The 22,075-nt window shown below is 50.0% G+C and overlaps 1 protein-coding gene across 3 annotated transcripts; it reads right to left on the bottom strand.

The window, feature by feature from the left end:
• Positions 1-5,242: 5,242 nt before the first annotated feature.
• Positions 5,243-21,400, bottom strand: AHCY (adenosylhomocysteinase). Of its 3 annotated transcripts, none has more exons than XM_059897571.1 (10): positions 21,270-21,400; positions 15,686-15,876; positions 14,458-14,533; positions 12,624-12,773; positions 11,625-11,737; positions 10,944-11,151; positions 10,765-10,852; positions 10,546-10,663; positions 9,545-9,739; positions 5,243-6,134 (listed from the first exon to the last, which is right to left on the bottom strand). In XM_059897571.1, the coding sequence occupies exons 1-10, from the start codon at positions 21,295-21,297 to the stop codon at positions 6,003-6,005; spliced, it is 1,299 nt and encodes a 432-aa protein (XP_059753554.1). In that variant the 5' UTR covers positions 21,298-21,400; the 3' UTR covers positions 5,243-6,002. The 3 variants fall into 3 exon arrangements, with proteins under 3 accessions (XP_059753554.1, XP_059753555.1, XP_059753556.1); XM_059897572.1 differs by lacking the exon at positions 21,270-21,400 and adding an exon at positions 20,685-20,924; XM_059897573.1 differs by lacking the exon at positions 15,686-15,876 and having other exon boundaries at positions 21,270-21,291.
• Positions 21,401-22,075: the final 675 nt, after the last annotated feature.

Genomic DNA, 22,075 nt, shown 5'->3' with positions numbered 1-22,075 from the left:
TCACATTCCTGCCAAGCCTGGCAACCCTACTGAACAGAGCACCTTTTCTCCATTTTCAGGACAGGTGGGTCTCTTTTACAGTTGCCACCTGCTGTGCAACAGGCACTGGGTGGGAGGGATCGAAAGGGAACTTGTTAGAAACGCAAATTATAGGGCCCCATCTCAGGCCTACTGAATCAGAAGCTCTGGGGGTGAGCCCAGCAATCTGTGTTTTAACAAGCCCTCCAGGTGGTCCTGACACACTCAGGTTTAAGAACCACTGGGTTAGTGGGGATCCGTACAAGCCAACAGTTAGAAGAGCCAGCAAGTTCCCCACAAAGAGACATGCTGAGGCAGGGCATTCTGTTGGACATACCCTGGGTGTATGTTCCCAGCTACTTCTGTTTCTCTCCCTTGTAATAAGGCAAGTATGAGAAGAACTGTGAGTGGGGGCAATCAGACTATTAGGGTACTTAGCAGAGTGAATGTAGGTACCAACTATTTATGGAGTTGTCAGGAAAAGCCCACTGCCCAGCACCTGGGGTCTTTTGGGACCCCTCGGAGGTTGTAACTCCTCCAGCCAGGGAGAGGAAGCCAGCAGACCTGAGGGAATCTGGCTCCAAGCGCAGCCCGCATGGGGTGCAGGCAGCCCAGGGTAAGCCCCTGGGATCACTGTTGGACAGTTCTCTGTATTGCATCACACCAGATTTCTAGTAAAAATCCTGTAATCCTGGGGTTGAATCTGGACCAACTATGTGAGCTATGTGCCTATCCTTGAGCCAGTTTGGAGAGTGTATCCATGAGGAACTTACTGAAGCTGATTGACAAGGCCTGATCACATAAGCACCCCTGGCTGCCTCCATCACTTCAAGCAGATTTCCTAGCCTTGTCCTCTGGGGTAGTCCTGAGTGGGTGTCAGGGATGAGAATCTGGATTCCTGAGGTTTCCTGAAACCTCAGCTCCCCAAAGCAGAGCTGACCCCTGCCTGCTGCCTCTTGTAGTTCTCCCGGCATAAGCAGCCCCTCCCAACCCCTCCTGGGTTTTAGTCCATGCTACCTCAAACCCTCCAAGCTCCTCATTACTTGTCTCCAACAAGACTTGAAAAGGGATTCCAGCACATCTAGCCTAGCAAGGCCCTCCCACCTTAACCTGCCACGTGGAGGTGGGCAGAGGGCCTTGGTATGCAGGAAAGAGCTCTTGCCTAGAGGCAAGCAGGACACCTAGATCTTCAGGGTGACTTTGGACTTCACTTAAACTCTCTGGGCCCGCATTTCTCCATATACACATGCTGGATTTGGCTCTATAGATGCTCTAAGTTCCTTCCAAGTCCTAAGATCCTAAGATTTTTCTAAAGTACTGTTTAATTTTCTAAATATCCTAAATTTCCTGCCTTCAAAACAGCTCCTTCCCACCCAGTGGTGCCTGACACAGCCCTGAAAACTTGACATAAAACTCTTTATATATTTACAATAGCCAGGACATGGAAGCAACCTAAGTGTCCATCAACAGATGAATGGATAAAGATGTGGCACATATATACAATGGAATATTACTCAGCCATAAAAAGAAACGAAATTGAGTCATTTGTAGTGAGGTGGATGGACCTAGAGTCTGTCATACAGAGTGAAGTAAGTCAGAAAGAGAAAAACAAATACAGTATGCTAACACATATATATGGAATTAAAAAAAAAAAAAGGTCATGAAGAACCTTTTCTTCAAGGTTCTTGAAGAAAAGACGGGAATAAAGACGCAGACCTACTAGAGAATGGACTTGAGGACACGGGGAGGGGGAAGGGTAAGCTGGGACGAAGTGAGAGAGTGGCATAGACATATATACACTACCAAATGTAAAATAGCTACTGGGAAGCAGCGCATAGCACAGGGAGATTAGCATAGCACAGCACAGGGAGATTAGCTCGGTACTTTGTGACCACCTAGAGGGGTGGGATAGGGAGGGTGGGAGGGAGGGAGACGCAAGAGGGAAGAGATATGGGGATATATGTATATGTATAGCTGATTCACTTTGTTATAAAGCAGAAACTAACACACCATTGTAAGGCAATTATACTCCAATAAAGATGTTAAAAAAAAAAACCTAAAAACTCTTTATATACACGTTATATCACTGACCCTCAAAACAACCATCTGAGGTAGGTACTTCTGTCCTTGCCCAAAGTCACATGGTGAGTTAACAGCAGACCCAGGTCTCCTCCCTTCAAAGCCCAGTCCACTGTTCCACAAAATCCCCCAGGTCTTAACCTCCCTTCTCACTTTCCTGGAAAAAAAAAAAATCCAGTCAGACCAGATACTATAGGACCCATGGCCAATTCCTTCTTTCCCCATGATGCCCAGGCATCAGGAGTGGAGTTGCGGGGAACAGGAGACGCCTCAACTTTCACTGTGGATACCTGGTCAGTGTCAAACATGTGACAGATTAGCAGATCTGAGATCAGAGGTAAGGCTGAGACCAGATGTGAAAGGAGAGGGTGTTTTTTTTTTAAAAAAGAAAGGTTCTGAGAACTGGCAGGACACCTCCAAAGAGGAAAGGAAAAGGCCAGGATAACAGAAACCAGAACCCCTAGGGGACCGGATGTGGGGAACTACATTGGACCTCACAGAGGGAACATCTGGAAAGGTATTTCTTGAGTCTGGGAGCAGACAGGTTTGAGGGAAGGGAGCGTGGCTGCCATGAAGGATAAGGCGTTAAACCTCTCTGGCTCAGATGAACAGCAGCCCTCCGCCTTTTCTACTGGGAAGAGCTGGGATTCTGGTCTCAGAGTCCTACCGAGTACAAAAACCAGCTCACTCTCTCAAAGCCTGTTTTCTGAACTGTAAAACGGGAATTCAAGTCTCTACAAGGTAAGGTTATCAGGAGGAATAAGTAAGCGCTTACTTAGAGCAATGGCTGGTACACAATTAGCTGTAAAAGAAATGGCAGTGGGCAGCAGTGGATCTCGGTCTGTTTTGACCATTGGTGTCATGATTGGTTGAGAGGTGGTTCCTGTGTCGTTTGTTGCTAATAATAGTTGAAGTACCAAAGTTTTAAAATTATTTACAGCAGAGTCATAGCATACATTCATGTAACCTAATGCAACAGCAACTATATGCATGGAGAAAAAAAGGCTGAGAATTAACTGGGCAGGATACCTTGATGAGCATCCAAGCCCGAGAAAGCATGGGGAGGGGCTATTGATCCTCTAGTTTTCAGCCCTTCACGCCTGTCAGACCGCAGGCCATTGACAAGGGTTTTGCTTGACACCATATACTTTTAAAAGTTAGACTAAACAAGCCCTTCTTTCTATCACTCAGATGCATTTGCACTCAAATAGTAGAAGAGGTGGAGTTACAATGCCAGATACAGCCAAGGGCATGCCAAGCATGATGCTGTGGACTCATGGTTGGGAAAGCTGATCTGAGAGGCAGGATTGGCCTCAACCTCCATCTCCTCATGTTCTCCTGTGTACTCAACTCTCACTCAACTCTGGAGGAAGAAATACGAAAGAGAGCCCCAACGGCAATCCACTACCTTCTGTCAAAACGTCATGCCTTGAGTAGAGCAACCTTCACTTAAACACTCGCCATTTGTCTCACACAAGTGCCTGGCCCAGGACTCAGACCAACCCGAGGTGTAGTCCAGGCAGCACCACTTACCGTGTGATCTTGGGTCAGGCCATTTGGCCTCTCTGAATCTCTCCACTAATTAATACCAGGTATTAGCCAGAGGCTGAAAATACAAAAACAAGCCACAAGTATGAATGTTCAGTCAAGTAGGGTCGTTTCAGGGATCTGTGCAGCTCAAGGATTAAAACTAAGGTCTCATCCTAGTGTTCAAGGGCTCTCCTTCCTGTCTCCCAGGCCACCTTTCTAGCCCTCTACCTCACAGCTCCCCCTATATTACAGTTAAACTCCCTGCCCCCTAACTCACTCCTGCTTAAGTTGTTCTGCTGCCCAAAATGCTCTTGCCTTCAATTCCTATTAAAAATCTTTAGTTCTTTCAAAATCCATTTCAAGGGACTTCCCTTGTGGTCCAGTGGTAGAGAATCCACCTTCCAATGCAGGGGATGCAGGTTCAATCCCCGATCGGGAAACTAAGATCCCACATGCCACGGGGCAACTAAGCCCATGCACCGCAACTACTGAGCTCATGTGCCTCAGCTAGAGAGCCCGCATGCTGCAAACTACAGAGCCCATGCGCTCTGGAGCCCGCGTGCCACAGCTAGATAGAGAAAACCCATGTACCACAACTAGAGAGAAGTCCGAGCGATGCAACTGGAGAGAAGCCCACGTGCTGCAACAAAAGATCCCAAATGCTGCACATAAGACCTGACACAGCCAAAAAAATAAAAAGAAAATAAAATATTAAAAAACAAAACAAAAACAACAAAATCCAATTCAAGCATCACCTTTTCCGTCCTGCCTTTCAGTGCTGCCAGGCACGCTGAACTCTAAAGCTGAGCAGAGAAAGGGAAGTGCCAAGAGATGGCAAAGCTGTTTGTATGCCTGCCTTCTCCTTCTAGCTTGAGATTCCCAGCAGGCTGGGGTTAGGTCTCAAACATCCCAGCATCCCCATCAGGCCTTCCACGCAGTGGATGACCCTTAGAATAGTCTCTAGTTACCCTTCCCAGGCGGGTTCTTGTTTTTCTCTGACTTCCAAGACCAGAACAGGGGTTCAGTAAATGACGATTTAGGCAGATAGAGAGCCCCATTTCCCACCCACCTTCCTGTGATTTAAATCATGATGAGGCCACTTGTAACTGTGGACTTTAGGAAAGACGCTTAACTTCTATAAGTCTCCATTCTCATCCATAAAATTAGGATAATAATATTACTACGTTTGTTGCGAGATTAATGAAACTACAAAGCACCTAGCACTCAGTAGGTGCTCAATAAACAACAGTCCCCCAAGGAGCACTGGATCAAGCCAAAGCGGAAATGGGGAGAAAACGAAATTATAAATTGGAACAGAAAAAAATAAGGTAGAGGAAATAAATACAAACAGAGATTACAAGAAATATAAATAGGTTAATCTCACCTATTAAATGACTCTTAGGTTGGGTAAAAAACAGGCTGTTTACAAAAGACACACCTGGACACAAGAGTTCTCTCTTCATTTTACCCATTCTTCCAAGCCCAAGGGTGTGCCTGCAGCCCTTGTCACCCCACACCGCAACACAGCAGACTATTACAGCACATCAGACTATTACCCCTTGGCTTACACCATACATTGTTGGCAGTGTATTATCTATAAAATAAAGGCTCAAAATACTTTTAGGCACCAAAATTTTTATTAACCCACCTTCTTGCTCTCTTTTAACATTATAAACCAAATTAATCTCTTTTTGACCCAGAGTTGTGATGGGAACATCAAGTTACAATGCACATTTACGTTTCTCTGGCCCCTCTCAACCTCTGGCTGTCACTTCTCTCGTCCTTTCTTGGCTATCCCTTAACAATATATTCCAACCCCTGTAAAATAGGGACTAAAAGTACCAACCTCATCGTTCTGAGGTTTAAGAGAATGCCAAGCACTAAGCCAGGCTCTCAGGAGCATTCAAACTCCAACAGTTCCTCCACACCCTTTGACATAGCTCCTTCTCATCTGTCATGGGCTGAGGAACCAGTGAACCTGTAAACCAAGAACATGGGTATAAAGTCCATAGGCCAAGTGAGGGCCTGGATGGTAAAGTGCATGGGCTTTGTGAACACCACTGCCAACTTCCAGCCTCTAAGGAAGGACTGACTGAGTGAGCAGTTCCAAAACCCCTGAGCTCATGGCTCCCTGTGGGTAACTCCCGTGTACCTCTATCATGACCAGGGCTTGAGGAGGGACTTCTCAATTCCCCCTGCCACACTTGGAACAGTATGAGGGATGCAGCAGAGGCCAAAGACTGAATGACTAGCCCCAGGGAGTTGATGGGGAACATTAGCAAACCAATCTCAAAGGTGGTGCCATTTGCTCTTGGGGAGGAGAGGTGGGACCCAGGCAAGGACAGCAGCTGGAAAGCAAAGGGCAGGCCTGGTTCTCAGTAGCGGTAGTGATCAGGTTTGAAGGGGCCATCACAGGGCATGCCCAAGTACTGGGCCTGCTTCTCAGTCAGCTTGGTCAGCTTCACATTCAGCTTGCCCAGGTGGGCTTCAGCCACTGCTTCGTCCAGCTGGGGAGAAACACAGAAAAAGCTGGAATCAGTGCCATGCTCTGGGATCCCTTACTTGCATCTAGCTGCCAAAAAGAGGCGGGAACTGTTCTGTTGTGACATCTGCGGAGTGTTATGCATATCACTTCATTCTATCCTCACAGCCAGCCTCCAGTGTGGCTTTTGGCTGCTCAGTTCCCCTTCTTCAAGGGGGAACCAAGCTACATCCTCCCCTCCAAGCAGCCCTAATGGGACAATCAATTACATCTCCTTCCTTACCCTCCATCAACCTAAGCAGCCAACCAAAATGCTTCTCTGGAATTTATCTATGGACAAGACATATTTTCATGACAGGGGCTTTCAGGATTCCTAAACAGGGAGGCTATCAGTCTCTGCTCACCAGGGGCAAGTCTATTTGACAAGTGAAGTGAATGTAGGAGGAAAAAAGAGCCAAGAGACAGAGAAAGAGCTCTGACCCCAATGGATCCCTGGATCCAGTGTCTGAATCTTAGACTCCTCCATTACAGAACCAATAGAGTTCCTTTTTAGATTACACTGGTTGTGTTTGTTTCAAAATACATCCTTAGCACTGGTGGTATAGTGGTGAGCATAGCTGCCTTCCAAAATACATCCTTAAAATCTTTGTCTACAAATTCATAAAACTCCTTCCTTCAAGAGGGGGAGCCTAATTCCTCACCCCTTGAGTGACTCAATTCTAATGAATAGAATAAAGCAGAAGTGGTGGTGTGTGACTTGGAGACTGGGTCCTAAAAGGCACTTCAGCTTCCTCCTTTGCTCTCCCCCTGGATCTGGGGGAGGCCAGCTGCCATCTCATGAGGAAACTTAAGCAGCCCTATGGAGATACGCATGTGGCAAGGAACCACCTGCCAACAGTGATGTGAAGTGGATCTTCCAGCTCCAGTCAAGCCTTCAGATGACTGCAGCCCTGGCTGACATCTCGACTACAACCTCATGAATTACGCTGCTCTCAATCTCTCAACCCACAGAAACTGAAATAATAAATGTTTATTGTTTTAAGCCAGTAAGTTTTGGATTTAAATTGCTATACAGTAACAGATAACTAATACACCAGTTTGAACAGGGTTTCTAAAGGATCCTGACTAATAAAAAAATTGCCATCTCCTTTCACAAATGTGGAAATCAAGGCTCAGAAAGGTGGAATGACTTGCCCAAGGTCACAAAGCTAGTTAATGACAGAGCTAGGTTTTGAATCCAGGGTCCACCTGGCTCCAAAGTCCCATAACTTGTCTCAAGTTATGGTCTCCAAGGCAGCTTTGAAGAGACAGAACAGAAACCAAGGAGGATAGAGGCTCGGGTTAGATAAGGCCTATTTCTAAGTCTGACCAGTGCTGAAATGCATAAAGAGGGCCTGAGAAGAAGGGCAAGTGGCTGTACTTAGAGAAGGATCAACCCTAAGCGGGGCTCTCACTTTCTCAGCGTCCAGCTCCAGGTAGGGCCTCTTTCTACCCCCAAGTCCCATCCCATAATGGCGCAATAGCCTTTAACCACAGCCCAGCCCAGAGAGCTTTACATTTCCAAGTGGTTTCACACTCACGGTCTCATTAGAGGCTCACAAACACCCTTAAGAAGGAGGCCAGGGTTTATTCTTCTATTTAACAAATGAAGAAACTGGGGAGAGGCAGGCAAAGGCAGGAGCAGAGCCCACCCCTAAGTCCTAAGTCCATGTCAGCTCTGGAGGCAGAATGAAGGTCTCCAGTGCCCAGAGGACACAATGAATTCTCCCTTCTCTTGGCCTGGCTTAGCCGAGAACACCCTTCCTTCTCCCTGCTCCCCGTACCCAGGAGGCAGTGTGTCATAACGGTTAACAACTTGGACAGGCAGGGGTGCGATGCACTCCTGGCCCAATACTTTGCAGCTGTGGAGGCAAGTCACCCTCTGAAGCTTAGTTTCTTCATCTGTAGGCTGGGTCTCTCAGAGCTGGTATAGAGATCAGTGATATTCAAGAGCGCTTGGTGCAAGTACCTTAAGAAATGGTGGCTGCTCTCTCTTTCCTTGTTAACCAAGGTACATAATCCCTTGCCCACATCTCGCATGTGAGATGTGAAGCCTGTCCCCAACCCGTATCTTGGCAGTGATGAAGGAAGAAGATAGGATGGGGCCAGGTGCTGGGGTAGGAGGTGAGCTCTTTGCCTTCTCACTTCCAACCCCGGCCTCATTTTAAAGGCCTGCCCAATCTCTCACTATATTCACAGCCGTATTTCCTCCAACTGAGATCAGATGAGGGGTCGAATGAGACTTTTTTAACCGCACAACCAGCATGGGAACCTGGCAGGCTGCCCAGGACAGGACAGCCCCCTGAGGCCCTTACAGGTAAAACATCTGGTCAGGCAAGACAGTGCCTGAGGAAGACTAGGGGGAAAGGAGTTGGCTGGCTCGGGGGCAGACAACCCAGCCTCTTCCTACTTCTCATCAGTTGGCAGACCAGCTTTTCAAAGGGTGGGAGGAGTGGTATGAAGACTCCACCGCAGCCTCTCCAGCAGCCAAGGGCTGGAAGCAAGAGCTACTCTTACCATTTAGCTGAGAAGGAAACTGAGGCCCAGTCAGGCAAAGTAGCAAAGCCAAGTTCACCCATGACACTGGCAAAAAAAAAAGCCAGGACTAAAACATAGTGTTCTGACCTGTGGGAGAGGGCAGTTGCAGGGGGTGTTAGGACAAGCACTGGATTTGACGTCAGACGACCTCATTGTCATGGTTAATCAGACCACACGCGCACAACACGTCAGGTGCCATGCTCAGTGTGTTAGTGGCATCATCCCATTCCAAGGCCACAATCACGCAGCCTGTAGGCTGCATTCGGCTTACAAACACTTCCAAGTTAACCAACCTGGTTATATTTAAAAACTGAATATTTCACACAAATATACTGATATCTGGCTTCCTTTGAAACGTCAGGAGCCCTGGTCCAGTGGGTCCAGGTTGATGACAGGCAGCCAACCTCTTCAACTGGGGCATGTGCTCTTTGCTCAGTTCCCACCCAGGCCATTTACCTGCCCAATCCCTGTGGGCATGTGGGTTTGTGACCTGTGATGTAAGGAAATCCTCACAATCCTTAAAGAGGTAATATCACCTTCATTTTACAGATAAGGAAATGGAGGCACAGTTACACAGCCTCTAAGTGGTACGGGTGAGATTCAAACCTGGGTGTGTCTCACTCCAAAGCCCATGCTCCTCTCACCACCCAGCCCTGCCACTCTGGGAGTTATCCCCTGCTTTGGGCCCCAATTTCCTCCTCTGTTAAAAGGAGAGAATGATTTCTGCCCTGTGGAGGACCCTGTGAAGATCTTCAAGAGAGTGGAGAGGCGAGTGCTGTATGAACTCTGGCAAGGCCTGCATGGAGAGCCCAGGGCTGGACACATGACCCTTGGCCAGGGGTGGAGGTAGGAACCCACCTTCTTGGGCAGGAAGTGGACCCCAACGGGATACTTGTCTGGGTGGGTCCACAGCTCAATCTGCGCCAGCACCTGGTTGGTGAAGGAGTTGCTCATCACGAAGCTGGGGTGGCCCATGGCGCAGCCCAGGTTGACCAGCCGACCCTCGGCCAGAATGATGATGCGGCGCCCGTTCTTCAACAAGTAGCGGTCCACCTGCAAGTGGGCAGCACAGTGGTAAGGGCTGGTGGGCACAGCTCCCAGTGTCCACCCCTATCCTCATCCTACCCTCCTGTCCAGCAGGCCTCCCGACCTCCAGCAGGGCCCACAAAGGGCCTGGACTGCCCCAGAACAACCTCCAGCACAGGGCCTGGCACACGCAATTAATAAGAGCCAGTATTTGTTATGCAACTCTGAGCAGCAGACCTCATAGGTCTGCTGTGAGAATTTAAAGAGCTGACATGTACAAGGCACTTAGTTTAAGTACTACGTATTAGCTAATGTTATTATTATTACTGGCATGTGCCCTGGGCTAAGAACATACATATAACCATATATACATATATACACAATATATATATAAAATTATCACATTTAATCCTACTAACAAACCTGTAAATTAAGTACTGCTATTATCCCCATTCCACAGATAAAGAATCTGAAGTTTAAAGGGTTAAGTTCTTTGTCCAGAGCCACACATTACAAAGCGGCTGCAACATGAGCCTGGACAGTCTGAGGACAGATCCCATGTTCTCAATCACCATGCCTAGTAACAAGTTGAATGCGGTGGTACTCAACCTTGGCTGCACATCGGAATCATCTTGGGACCTTTAAAAATGGGGATGCCTTGGCCGCACTCCAAGATTCAATTTAAGCAGCCCTGAAACCAGTCCCTCTTGCACCCATCCCACGGCCCAGGTTGCCAGACCCTCGTCATCTGACTTGCTTGACGGCCAGCCTATGAGCACGCCCCCCTTGGCGCTCCATCCACCAAGCCTGCTGGCAGGGCTGGGGCTTCTCACCTGGGGCTTGATGTTCACCTTCTCCACAGCGTTCTCGTTCAGCCACTTGACATCAATCTCCACGTCAAAGTGTCCGATGTTACACACAATGGCGTCATCTTTCATCTGTTCAAAGTGCCTGTGGAGGAGCCCCAGCCTGTGACAGACTGTCAGGGACCAAGAGCAGCTGCAAGCCTGCCCCCTCCTTCACTCCCTGGGACCCCCCCACCTGGCGCCTACCTGCCGAGGATGATGTCGATACAGCCCGTGGTGGTGACAAAGATGTTGCCCTCCTGACAGGCCTCATCCATGGTGGTCACCTCATAGCCTGTGTAGGGACAGCGTCTGTGCGTCATCCAGGGTGGCCTTGCCCCCCCTCTGGCCCCAGTGGCTGACAACCAACCTTCACCCTATCATACCCTCCATGGCAGCCTGAAGCGCGTTGATGGGGTCGATCTCCGTGATGATGACGCGGGCCCCGAAGCCCCTCAGGGCCTGGGCACAGCCCTTGCCCACGTCGCCATAGCCTGCTACCACCGCCACCTTGCCCGCAATCATCACATCCGTGGCCCGCTTGATGCCATCTATGAGGGACTCCCGGCAGCCATAGAGGTTGTCAAACTTGCTCTGAAAGGAGAGGGGGCAAGGCGGCTACGGGGGCAGGCAAGGCCCTGGGGCCTCAGACCCACTCTCAACATCTCAGCCTGGCGGGCCTTGGGCTGATCACCTCCTGGGACTTCTCCCCACCAGCTAATGTGCTCATGTGCCCCTTGCCCTGCTCAGTCCCACAACTTTCTCCCTGGCCTTTCTCTGCCAGTCCAGAAGGCTTCCTGCGAATCAACTATGAGAGATTGCCCAGTCAAAGAATCTGCTTCACGTTAAACCTCTTGATGCCCAGCTCTGAGGCTCACTGCACAGTTCTTTGCCTCTTTAATGCCTTTAATGCTTTGCCTCATTACCCTAAGTCTACAACCCCTTTTCCCCCTCAAATGAGGGCTAAGCCCCTAGCCTGCAGCCTTCCCAGGGGACTTTCTGCAAGGCCTACTCCTGAGCTGCTCTGGGAACCAACAGCTGGAGCCATCACTGCCCCACAGGCTCACCTTGGTGACAGAGTCGTTGACATTGATGGCAGGCACCTTCAGGATTCCGTTGGCCATCATCTTGTACAGGTTGTGGACCCCCGTTGTGGTCTCTTCGGAGATGCCTCGGATGCCTGAACAAGAGAGGAGGGGATGAATTTCAGGCCAGGAAGGAGTGGACCAAGGGACAGGGTGGCATCTGGGATGAAACTACAAGAGCCTCAGAGATCCCACAACTGAACTCACCCAAATTCCTCATCTTTGCCTCCTAAAGCCGCTCCTCCTTCTGGGTTCCTATCTCTGTAACGGACACCACAGTCCACCTAATCACCTAGGCCAGCATGAGGGAGGAGCCACTACCATCACCAGGCCTAATGATTCTACCTCCCAACAACTCCCCAACTCTCCACGTGCACTGTCACTGCCCTAGTCCCTGCCACCATCATCGCTTGCCTGTCCCAGCCACAACTCATCCTCTACACAGTAGCCATTTTTAACATATACATTTGCAGGGAAGTCTTTTCAGTACCATCGAATTATTTCCCTTTACTCTCAGGATCAAACCAAACTCTTTTCTCAGTCTATTCTATTAAGTCTTTACAGATCTGATCTTCACTAAAGCTCCAGCCACAACCTGCAATTCTCCCCAGTGAAGGAAGCTGCCATGCTAGCTAACTTTCTGTTTTATGAATGGTCTATCCTTTCCTGCCTCAGGGCCTTTGCACTCACTACACTACCCCACTTTCCTCCCCACCCGCTTTTAACAAAGCTGACGCATTCCCAGCTGTTCTCAGCCCTTGCCTTGGCTTGCCCTTGGGTCATCAGCTCAGCCAGGCCTCCCCTAGCCGCCTAGCCCCGAAGCTGGGCCCTAGCACGCCTACAGGAGCCTGCTGTTCTCCCATCTTCCACAGAATCTGCTGCTCGAGGCACTGGGAGTCCTGCCAGGCCTGCTGCTTTCATGTGGGCAAGCAGGCCCCGTTTAAACCACTAGCGCCCAGCCCATCCACCCGTCCTACTCACCTGACAGGAGCTGTGGGTACTTGGTGTGGATGAGGTTGGTGAGGTCACCACCATCATCCAGAATCATGTTGAGGGGCCTGTCCTTGAAGTACAGCGTCTGCTCAATGCACCACAGATATTCCTCGTCCGTTTCACCCTTCCAGGCGTACACTGGAGAGTGAGTGGCATATCAGGGCCTGGCCCTCCCCACTGGCACCTGCTCCAGGGACCCACCTGGATAGAGCCAATACTATCTCCTTCCTAATTCCCATCCCCTGCCACCTCTAGCCCCTCTGAGGACTCAGCAATGGTAAGAACACAACTTGGAGTCAGAGAAATCTGAGTGCAAATCCTGGTTCTGCACTCACCAGCTGTGTGACTTTGGGAAAATCACTTCACCTCTCTGAGCCTCAGTTTCCTCATCTATAATAGTACGGATTATGTGAGACAGAGGCCAAGTACGGACCCCCCCCCCCCCCCATATATAGGTATCTGGAAATAATTATTTCCTTTCCTACCTCTTCTGTCTGGGCCTCCAACCCAGTGACCAGGGCTCCTACCCACAATGCCTACTGCTAGGATGGAGGTGCACAGGGGCAGGAAGCCACACTCAGGTGGACCCAAGCGAGACAAGATCCAAGATTCATTATGCACTGAAAGGACTTGATGGGCCAGCAGTCTCTGTGGTAGGTTATCCTAGGCAAAGTCTGGCCAAAAATTACTAACGGCAGCTACCATGTATGGAGCACTTTCTCTGTGCCAGACATTACTCTAACTGCTTCATGCCCCATCTCATTTTTCCTCACAGAAACCCTGTGAGGCAGCCATTACCATCATCATCATTTACAGATGCCCAGAGAGGGGCTAAGATGTGCCCAGGTCACTCAGCATGGCATTCCTGAGCAGGCATCAGAACCCAGGCAGGGCTCCTGGGAATTCGAGGGCAGACCAGTGGTTAGGACTCTGCGCTTCCACTGCTAGGCGCCCAGGTTTGATCCCTGGTCGGGGAACTAAGATCTTGCAAGCCACATGGCACAGCCAAAAAAAAAGAACCCAGGGCTCCTGACTGCCAGCCCAGGCTCCTCCCATCATATGGTACAACTGAGACACAGGTGTGGGGCTCCCATGAACCTCCTGTGAACAAAGGACACCTGCCAAAGCAGGGCCAGCTTCCCCTCCCCCAAATTGGGGCAGACAATGGCATTAAAAACAAAACCTTTCCCAGAAAAGGGCCATGGAGCCCAAACTAGGCTGAGGAGTTGGAGACAGGCCAATCCAGCCTTGGTCAGTCTCTGGAGAGGTCCTCCCCCACTCTTTACCCTCCACCTGTGGCTGGTTAGAAGGAACTGTGAATGTCCTATTTCATCATCATCAGAGCTAACCACTGCCCTCCTCAAGCCCAGGCAGACTTGTGCCTATTTCTCCAGCAGCTTGTGAGAAAGTCTTTCCTCTTTGGTCCTGGTACTTCCCCAGCGCCCAAACCATCAGATACTATGCAATGGACCTCTGAGACTTTTTTTCTGCCCAGTATCCCTCCCTGATTCTTTCAGAAACAGACCCACATCATTCCTTTAAAGAATTTCCCCTCTTCAACATCGTGTGGTTCCCAATCATTAGATCCCACCCTTCCTGATCACATGACTTGAACTGGGCAAGTAAGTGCCTTCAATAGGATTTTAGATGACAGTTGGACAAAACAGTTCTTTCCAATGGGTCACTAGGCTAGGATTCTGTGGCCATGACTCCTCTCCTCTACCGCCAGCAAGTCTGTAGCAGTAAAAGTCAGTGGAGCAAACAGGAAAAAGCAGAGCCACTTCATGCATTCCTGCGTCCCTCAGAAGCAAGCTGGCCTCACCTGGAATGCCAGCCTTGGCAATGGCAGCTGCTGCATGGTCCTGAGTGGAGAAGATATTGCAGCTGGACCACCGCACCTGAAAGAGCCAGCAAAACAGGGTTGGTCACAGACAGTTCAGAAGACCAAGGTCACTGGACAGGGATAAGAAAAAGCCGGGGAGCTAGGGCCAAGAGGCTCGGGATCTACATCCAGCCAGTTCTGCAACCTCAGGCTGGGTTGCAAATGGCAACCAGTGGATGGGAGTGGATGGGAGCCAGAGCACTGACAAGACCCAACTTATGTTAAAACATGGCTCTGCTGTGTGGAAGGGAAAAGGCTCCACACAGAAGCAAGGAGACAGGGCAGAAGCTGTTGTCAGAGTTCAGACAAGAAATGCACCTCTAGCAGTGGAGGTGATGATGCGTGTACTTTGAGGGCTGAGCTGACAGGATTTGCTGCAGGGTTCATTGTTGGAGTAAGAGAGCAAGAGGAGTCAGGGACGACCCCAGGTTCTTGAACTGAGAGGGCCTGTAAGGCTGAAGTCTGCATCTGCCTACACGGGGAAGCCTCCAAGAAGAGAAGGAAATCATGAGTTCCTTTGGACATGTTGAGGCTGAGATGTCACTCAGATCTCCAAGTGGAGGTGATACATCAGCTGCTGGGTATCCAAGTCTGGAGTTCCAGGGAGAAGTCCAGGCTAGTACATATAACTGGAAGTCATCACCATACAGACAGTATTTAAAGCCATAAAATCAGATTGCCAAGAGTGTGAGTGTATAAAAGAAAGAAGAGGTGCAAGGACTGAACCCTGGTGTATTCTGTAGCTGGCTTTTGCTGCTCTGCCCTGCCCCCTGCTTTGGGAAACATCTTGCCCCCAGAGAAGTTGGAAGAGCTGCAATCATTGGTACACATAACCCAGGCTGAACCAATCAGAGCGTGCCATCCTTCCAGCAGCCATGATTGGCCAAGGGCAGGCACATGACCCCAGGAGGGCCTAGGAGAGCCAGTCCTTCGGTGACTCAGTAGAACGCCGGGCTTGAGTTTTTCCTATCAGAGCTCCCCAGTCAGGAGAATGTGAACTGAGGGCAGTCAGACGCCGTCTTCCCAGCGAGAGAAAATCTGCAGAACAGTCACGACAAATGGAGGTGGGGGGCACTGTGACAAGGCTGTAGCTGGAGCCCCTGCTGGGCCTGAGAGGGCACAAGACTGGAGTTCCCCACTGCACAAGAACTGCTGCTGCGGGCCTCACCTCAGCACCCAGGGCAACGAGGGTCTCAATGAGGACAGCTGTCTCCACGGTCATGTGCAGGCAGCCGGCAATGCGGGCGCCCTTCAGTGGTTTGGAGGCCGAGTACATCTCCCGCATGCGCATCAGGCCCGGCATCTCATTCTCTGCGAGGTCCAGGGCCTTGCGTCCCCAGGCGGCCAGGCTGATGTCAGCTGTGGGGGCAGGATGGATGGGAGTTCGTGAACCACCGCATCCCGCCAACCACAAAGCACTGCCACTCAGCACTCATCCACTTGCGGGCAAGAAACACTAGACTGGGTAATCCGGTCACTGCACTCTCTCACTCATTCAACAAGGATTTATGGAGCCAGGGCAGTCAAAAAAGAAAGACATGGTCCCTGCCAGTAACCACAGCTTACTTATAGCCTTGTGGGAGAACACATTTAATCAAAGAATCACACAGGACCATGAATATTACAACACGGGTAAGTGCCCCCTTGAAAAATAGCTATCAGCCTATATATACCTCCTGCTACCCTTTCTGCTGCCACCTACCAACGTCCTCATTCCCTAAAGATTTTAGCTCCTGGCTCTCCACATTCCTAGTCATCACTCCTGGTGACTTCAGCACTCATAAATGATATAATCTAACACCTTGGACTCGGCACAGCTCCTTAATCTCCTTGGAAGATATAAAAATGCTTCTCCACTCCTAATGTTTCTCTCCACATGGAGGGAACTCATCTGTGTAACTAACACTCTTGGCCTCTCTCTGCCCCAGGGGAGGTGGAGTGACTTGTCTAACTAGTAAACTTAGGAGGAATAAACTGGGCATGCGCAGTTCAGGTCTCCCGTCTTTTGCAAGCAAGCAGCAGCCAACCTACCTGCAGGAAGTGTGTTCTTCCACATAGAGACCTACCCAGGCCCGCCCTGCCTGTAACTCGTGGGTTAACTGCTGAATTTTGGGGTTCAGTTAGCATGATCATTGGGACTTTGACACTAATCTGCATTCTCTGGCTTCCATGTTATTAGTCATCCCTTGGTAACTACAGCGGATTGGTTCCGGGAACGCCTGGGGATACCAAAATTCTCGAACGCTCAAGTCCCTTATATAAAATGGCATAGTACAATGAATACTACTCCTGTCCCTTATAATCTCACCCTCCCTCCCCTGCCACACTAGCCCATTCTCAAGGTCAGTCCCTAGGTCAGTGTTTGCAAACTTCCCGGATAAGGGTCATCTGGCATGCTTACAAATCTCCACTGCGGAATCAGATTCAGTAGGTCTAGGATGGGGCCTGGAACTCGTCGTGATTTTTATCTTTAGGGGAGCTTAGATCCTGCCAATCACCCAAAAGGGGTGGTGGGTGGGAGGGAAAGGACTATAGAGAATTTAGTAATAAATAATAAAACCAACTAAGTCACTCTGCTTCCTACTGTACATCTAAACAACTTCACAGATGAAATATACCCCCCCATGGGAGGGACTACTCCCACTGTGCCTCAACACACACCCCCTCCAACCCCTGCCCACTTTGGCAGGCCATCACCCATGATACTCTCCCTTAGAAATCTTGATTTCAAGCGACCGACTCTGGCCATGTCCCATCTTTCCAATACTCTCTGTCTAGAGCCCAAACTCCAATAAAGCTGCAACGGGTCAGGTCAGAACCTTTAATCCATTTATCCTACGATTATCACTGTACCTCACTGCACCCTTCATGTTCTCAACATCTTCCACAATTTAGATTCCACTGTCCCTTCTACCCTCTTGTTCTCTGAGAACTCCTCAGCAAAACTCCCACCCTGGTTAAACCCAGCCCTCCACTGCACCCAAGTCATTGAGCCCAGCAGGAGGAAAATGATGACCACACCAAGAGTTTCATTTATTAAGACCACAAATCTCAAGGGACACTCCAGCAATCCTATTACATCTTCTTAGTAAATTTACCACCTTTTCCACTCCAAACTTCTAACCTTTCCTCATCAACTGATGACCTCACTTCACAATTCATCGAGAAGAATTCAGAACTATGCCACTTTTCCTCCAGGGAATCCACTAGTCCTCCTCACATGTAGTTACAGACCAGGCATTCCTTTGTTACAACAGACTGGGCTGTCTCTGCTCTGTGGGGCCTGATCCCATATCATTTTACCTCCTTGATGACTTCACTACTCCACTAAAACTGCTCTTCTCAAGGTCTCTGTAAGGCCTAATCCCCATAACTAATGGTCAATTACCTATGTTCATGGTTCTCCCTGCAGCACGAATAGCAGTAAGTACTCTCTCCTTCTGAAACCCTTTCTTTGCTTGGCTTCTATGCCTGTCTTTCTGTGGCTTCCCTACCACCTTCCTGGCTCCTCTTCCTGTTACAGACTCTAAAGTTTGGAAGCTCTCAGGGCTTCATCATCTCCCTCTTCTCTCCTACCAGATGAGCTCATCCCATTTTATGGCTTGAAATACCTTTTCTATGGAAATGTCTCCCACACATTCGTCTCCAGCCCAATCTTCTCCCCTGAACTTGAGACTCATATAATCCAACTGCCTATTCAGCATCTCAATTTGGATGCCCAACTGGATTATGTGTCAAGTTTGAGCCCTCATGACTCCTTGCCCTCACCCCCAAACTTGTCACTCCCCAAATCTTCCCATTTTAGAAAATGAAACCACCATTCGACCAGCTGCTCCAGCCAAAAACTTAACGATTTCTTGCTTTCTCTTTCTCCCTTGCACCCCCTTTCAACCCATCAGCACACTGTTGGCTCAACATCCCCAATACAAGCAATCCAACAGCATCTCACCACCTTGGATCACTGAAGCCACCTCCTCACTGGTCTCCCTGCTCCCACGTACTATTCTCCCCACAGAAGTCAGAGAAACAAACTTTTCAATTTTAAAATGTATCACCTCCATTCTTCTGCTCAAGTAAAAAACAAGGCAACATCCAATGGCTTCCCCTTAACCATGAATAAAATCCTAACTCATCACATGGCTTTAGGGTCCTACCCAGGTGACTGCCCACCCTTCTCCCCACCTCTCCACCCTCTTCTCCCCCTCTCTAGTTGCTTAACCACACGAACCTCCGGGTGAGCTAAACTCATTCCCACCTCAGGGCTTTAACCAAGCAGCTCTCTTACCCTGGAAGGCTCCTCCCCAGCACCTGATACAGTACCTGGCACACAGGAGGGGCTCAACAAAAACCTGGAAACAGGAAAGAACTTGGTATTTTGTTGCTGGAGGAACAGAGTGTGCCAGGGTGACTCTAGTAGAGGGAGTAAGATGATGAATCAGGACTTTATTCCTATAGAGTTTTAAGGGGAGTATCATGACCAGACTTGTCTTCCGAAAAGCCCTCTTTGGTTGCTGCATGTATCTGTGGAGCAACAGACCCGGGGAGACCTGTGAGGAGGGAGACCAGGACCGAGGTGGTGGCCACGGAGACAGAGAATTGGGCAGATCTCCTCACTTATAAAATGGAGACAGTACTACTGTATTATCCGTATGCATGTCTGTCCCACCCTCATCCTTGAGTCACCCTTGTATCTCTAGTGCCCAGCTGGGCCTGGCACAGAGAAGGGGTCCGCAAATGTTGACCAGCCACACTTGTTGTTAGGACTGAATGAGAGAAGGTCCACGAAAGGGGCTGGCACGAGACAGGGTTAGCAAACAAGAAACAAATCTGAACCTAGTCCAACTCCCAGCATTTACGAATGAGGAAAGGCTCAGAGAAGGGTTTGCCCCAGGTTCCACAACCAGTCAATGGCAGAGGCAGGACTGGTGGCCAGGGAGGGCTAGAGCCAGAGGCTCCTGGGAGGGGCACAGCAGTAGTGGACAATGGTTCCTGTCCTATCCTAAGCTTCACCCTCTCTGCCACCACCTGTCCCTCTAGCCAAAAAGAACTCTTTCACTGCCCTCAGGACAGCTGTGTCAGCCCTGGTGTTTTTGTGGGTCCCTCAACTCCAAGGGCACAGGAGGGTCTGGCACTCTAAGCTCTGGGGGTTTTGGTGCCCAGGAGAGCTGAGGACTTGCAGAGGTTGCAGTAACACCTGTCCCAGGACAAGCTAAGAGGCATAATAGCAAAACCCTCTCTGAGCCTCAGTTTCTTCGTCTGTAAAGTGGGAATAATCATCCCTAACCTTCTATGAGCCCTGAGGATTAAAGAAGATGCCATATGGGCAAGGTCGGGCACACTGTGCCCTCCCTGATGGAAGCGTCCTTCCTCCAACCCTACCTAGCCAAGCTCCTCCACTTCCAAATGCAGCCTTATCTGCTGCCACACAACCCGAAGCCCTCAACCCTAACCCATCCAACTCTCCACAGTGTAACATGTCCCCATTCCACTTCTGCCACTGGACCTTGGCTTAATCTTTCTGGGCTTCAGTTTCATCCACACAAGAGGGACAATACCTACTCTGGCCTGCTACTTGATAAACTACTATTGGTAGGTTGTTATTTTCCACAGTCTTTGCAAGTCACTTCCTGTTAGGGCTTCAGTTTCTTCCTCTGTATCATGAGATAAAGTCCACCTCTAAAGATCATTCTGTAAACAAATGCAAATCCCCAGATACATAGCAAGTGCTCCATGAATGATGCTTTTCTCCAGGTTGAATGGCATCTTGAATTTACTTTAAAAATTGCTAGCCAGGCTGAACTGGGTTTTGCTGAAAGGTCATTAGGGTTATTCCAAATGTGTTCACTTATATACAGTGGTGAAAAGGTGGGCACAGCCTGGGTTCATATCCTGCTCCACCACCTCCCAGCTGTAAATATGTGGGCAAGTTACCTTTTTTCCTGGGTTTCAGTAAACCCATCATAAAATGAGAAAGTCATAGTCCCTACCCTAAAAAGCCATTAGAATAAAATGAATTAATCTATAATAAACGTAGAAGGCAATGCCCATTCCACAGTAAACGCCCAATAAACGTTAACTATCAGTGTATCAGCTTCAATCCATAGAGCACCAGGAAGAAGTTTTCTAACCACTCCAAAATTTCTTCGAGATTCTCTGTATGACTGTACCTTCTGGCCAGGTGGGTGACCCCAAGAGGTTGAGTAACAAGCCCTAAGTCCCTGGTAAGTGGACTAGCCCGGCCTTGGGCTCAGTCTCCAGGCCTCTCCCCACGTGCCCTTCGGGGCCCCAGTGCCCTCGCCTTCCCTGTAGGAGGCCCAGAGAGGGTGGGCACTTGCCCGGGACCACCAAGTTAGCCAAAGAGCCGGTCCAGGCCCAGGAGGCAGGATCCAGGCCCCCTAGTGTAGGTCCCGGCAGGTGCCACTGGTCCCAGGCCGCGGCCAGGTGCGCGCTGCCCGCCTGCCCCAGGCAGCTCGGGCGGAACACGCCGCCAGTTCGCCGCTCCGCGGGCCTCGCCGCTGCACCGGCCTCGCGGGGCACGCCGGGACGCATAGTCCGCGGCCGCCTCCGAAGACCCGCTCGCGGCGGCGGGAGAACTCCAACCCCCAGACGGCCTCGCGCGGCCAAGACCGCGCTGTGCCGGCGATTCAAGGGGGGTCTTTCAGAGCGCCCCGGGTCGGCTCCGCGGCAGCCGCCTCAACAGGCCCCCAGCGGAGGCGGAGCAGACGCGGCCGGCTGCACGTCCTGGAACTCACCGACTTTGTAAGGCAGCTTGTCCGACATGCCGGCGGCGTTTCCGCACGGAGTGATGGACACAGGCGAAGGGTGCCGAGCCGCGGACTGGAGACAGGAGCGGGTCAGGCGGCGCCGGGTAGGGACCTGCGCGTGGCGCCGGCGCCTTTAAATATCTTCCCCTGGCTTGCATATTCATGAGTCCCGCTGGAGCTGAGCCATAGGGGCGGGGCAAACGCACGGGGGCGGGGCCGGAGTGGACTTTGGTCCCTGCTGAGCGCAGTTTTTTTCCCATGCGGTCCTTCCACCTCCCGCCCTGGGCAGCGAAGGGAGATCGGGTATAGGCCTGAGAACTAACTCGAGGCCGTTCTTTCTTTCATTCGTTCAACCAGTGAAACCGATGTCAAAACCGGGTGAAACTGAAATTCCAACCAGTTCACTTCCCCGAACCTCAGTTTCTTCTTCAGTAAAGCGGGCAGAATGATACCTACCATACAGATTCTAACTTGCAATATGTCAAGTTCCTAGCACATCCTAGACCTTCCACCCTCCTCCCACTGTCCTGAGTTTAGTTAAATTTGTATGCGTTTTTATACTTTTACTACATATGTATACATCATTAAATGCTTCATAGAATTCTTTCTGTGTTTAAACCCTTCGTATAAATGGTACCATACTGTACTTATCCTTCTACAGTTTGCTTTTTTCTGTTAAGAGTCATGCATAGACTTTGAATGTATTCATTTTTGCTGCTGTATAGAATTTCATTGTCTACATCCCATGATTAATTTATCTGTTCTCCTGTTTGCTGGCATTCGGGTTGTATAGT

This window comes from Balaenoptera ricei, chromosome 15 (genome assembly GCF_028023285.1).
Source record: "Balaenoptera ricei isolate mBalRic1 chromosome 15, mBalRic1.hap2, whole genome shotgun sequence".
NCBI classification, from domain to species: domain Eukaryota; kingdom Metazoa; phylum Chordata; class Mammalia; order Artiodactyla; family Balaenopteridae; genus Balaenoptera; species Balaenoptera ricei.
This window is presented reverse-complemented; position numbering and strand designations above follow the sequence as displayed.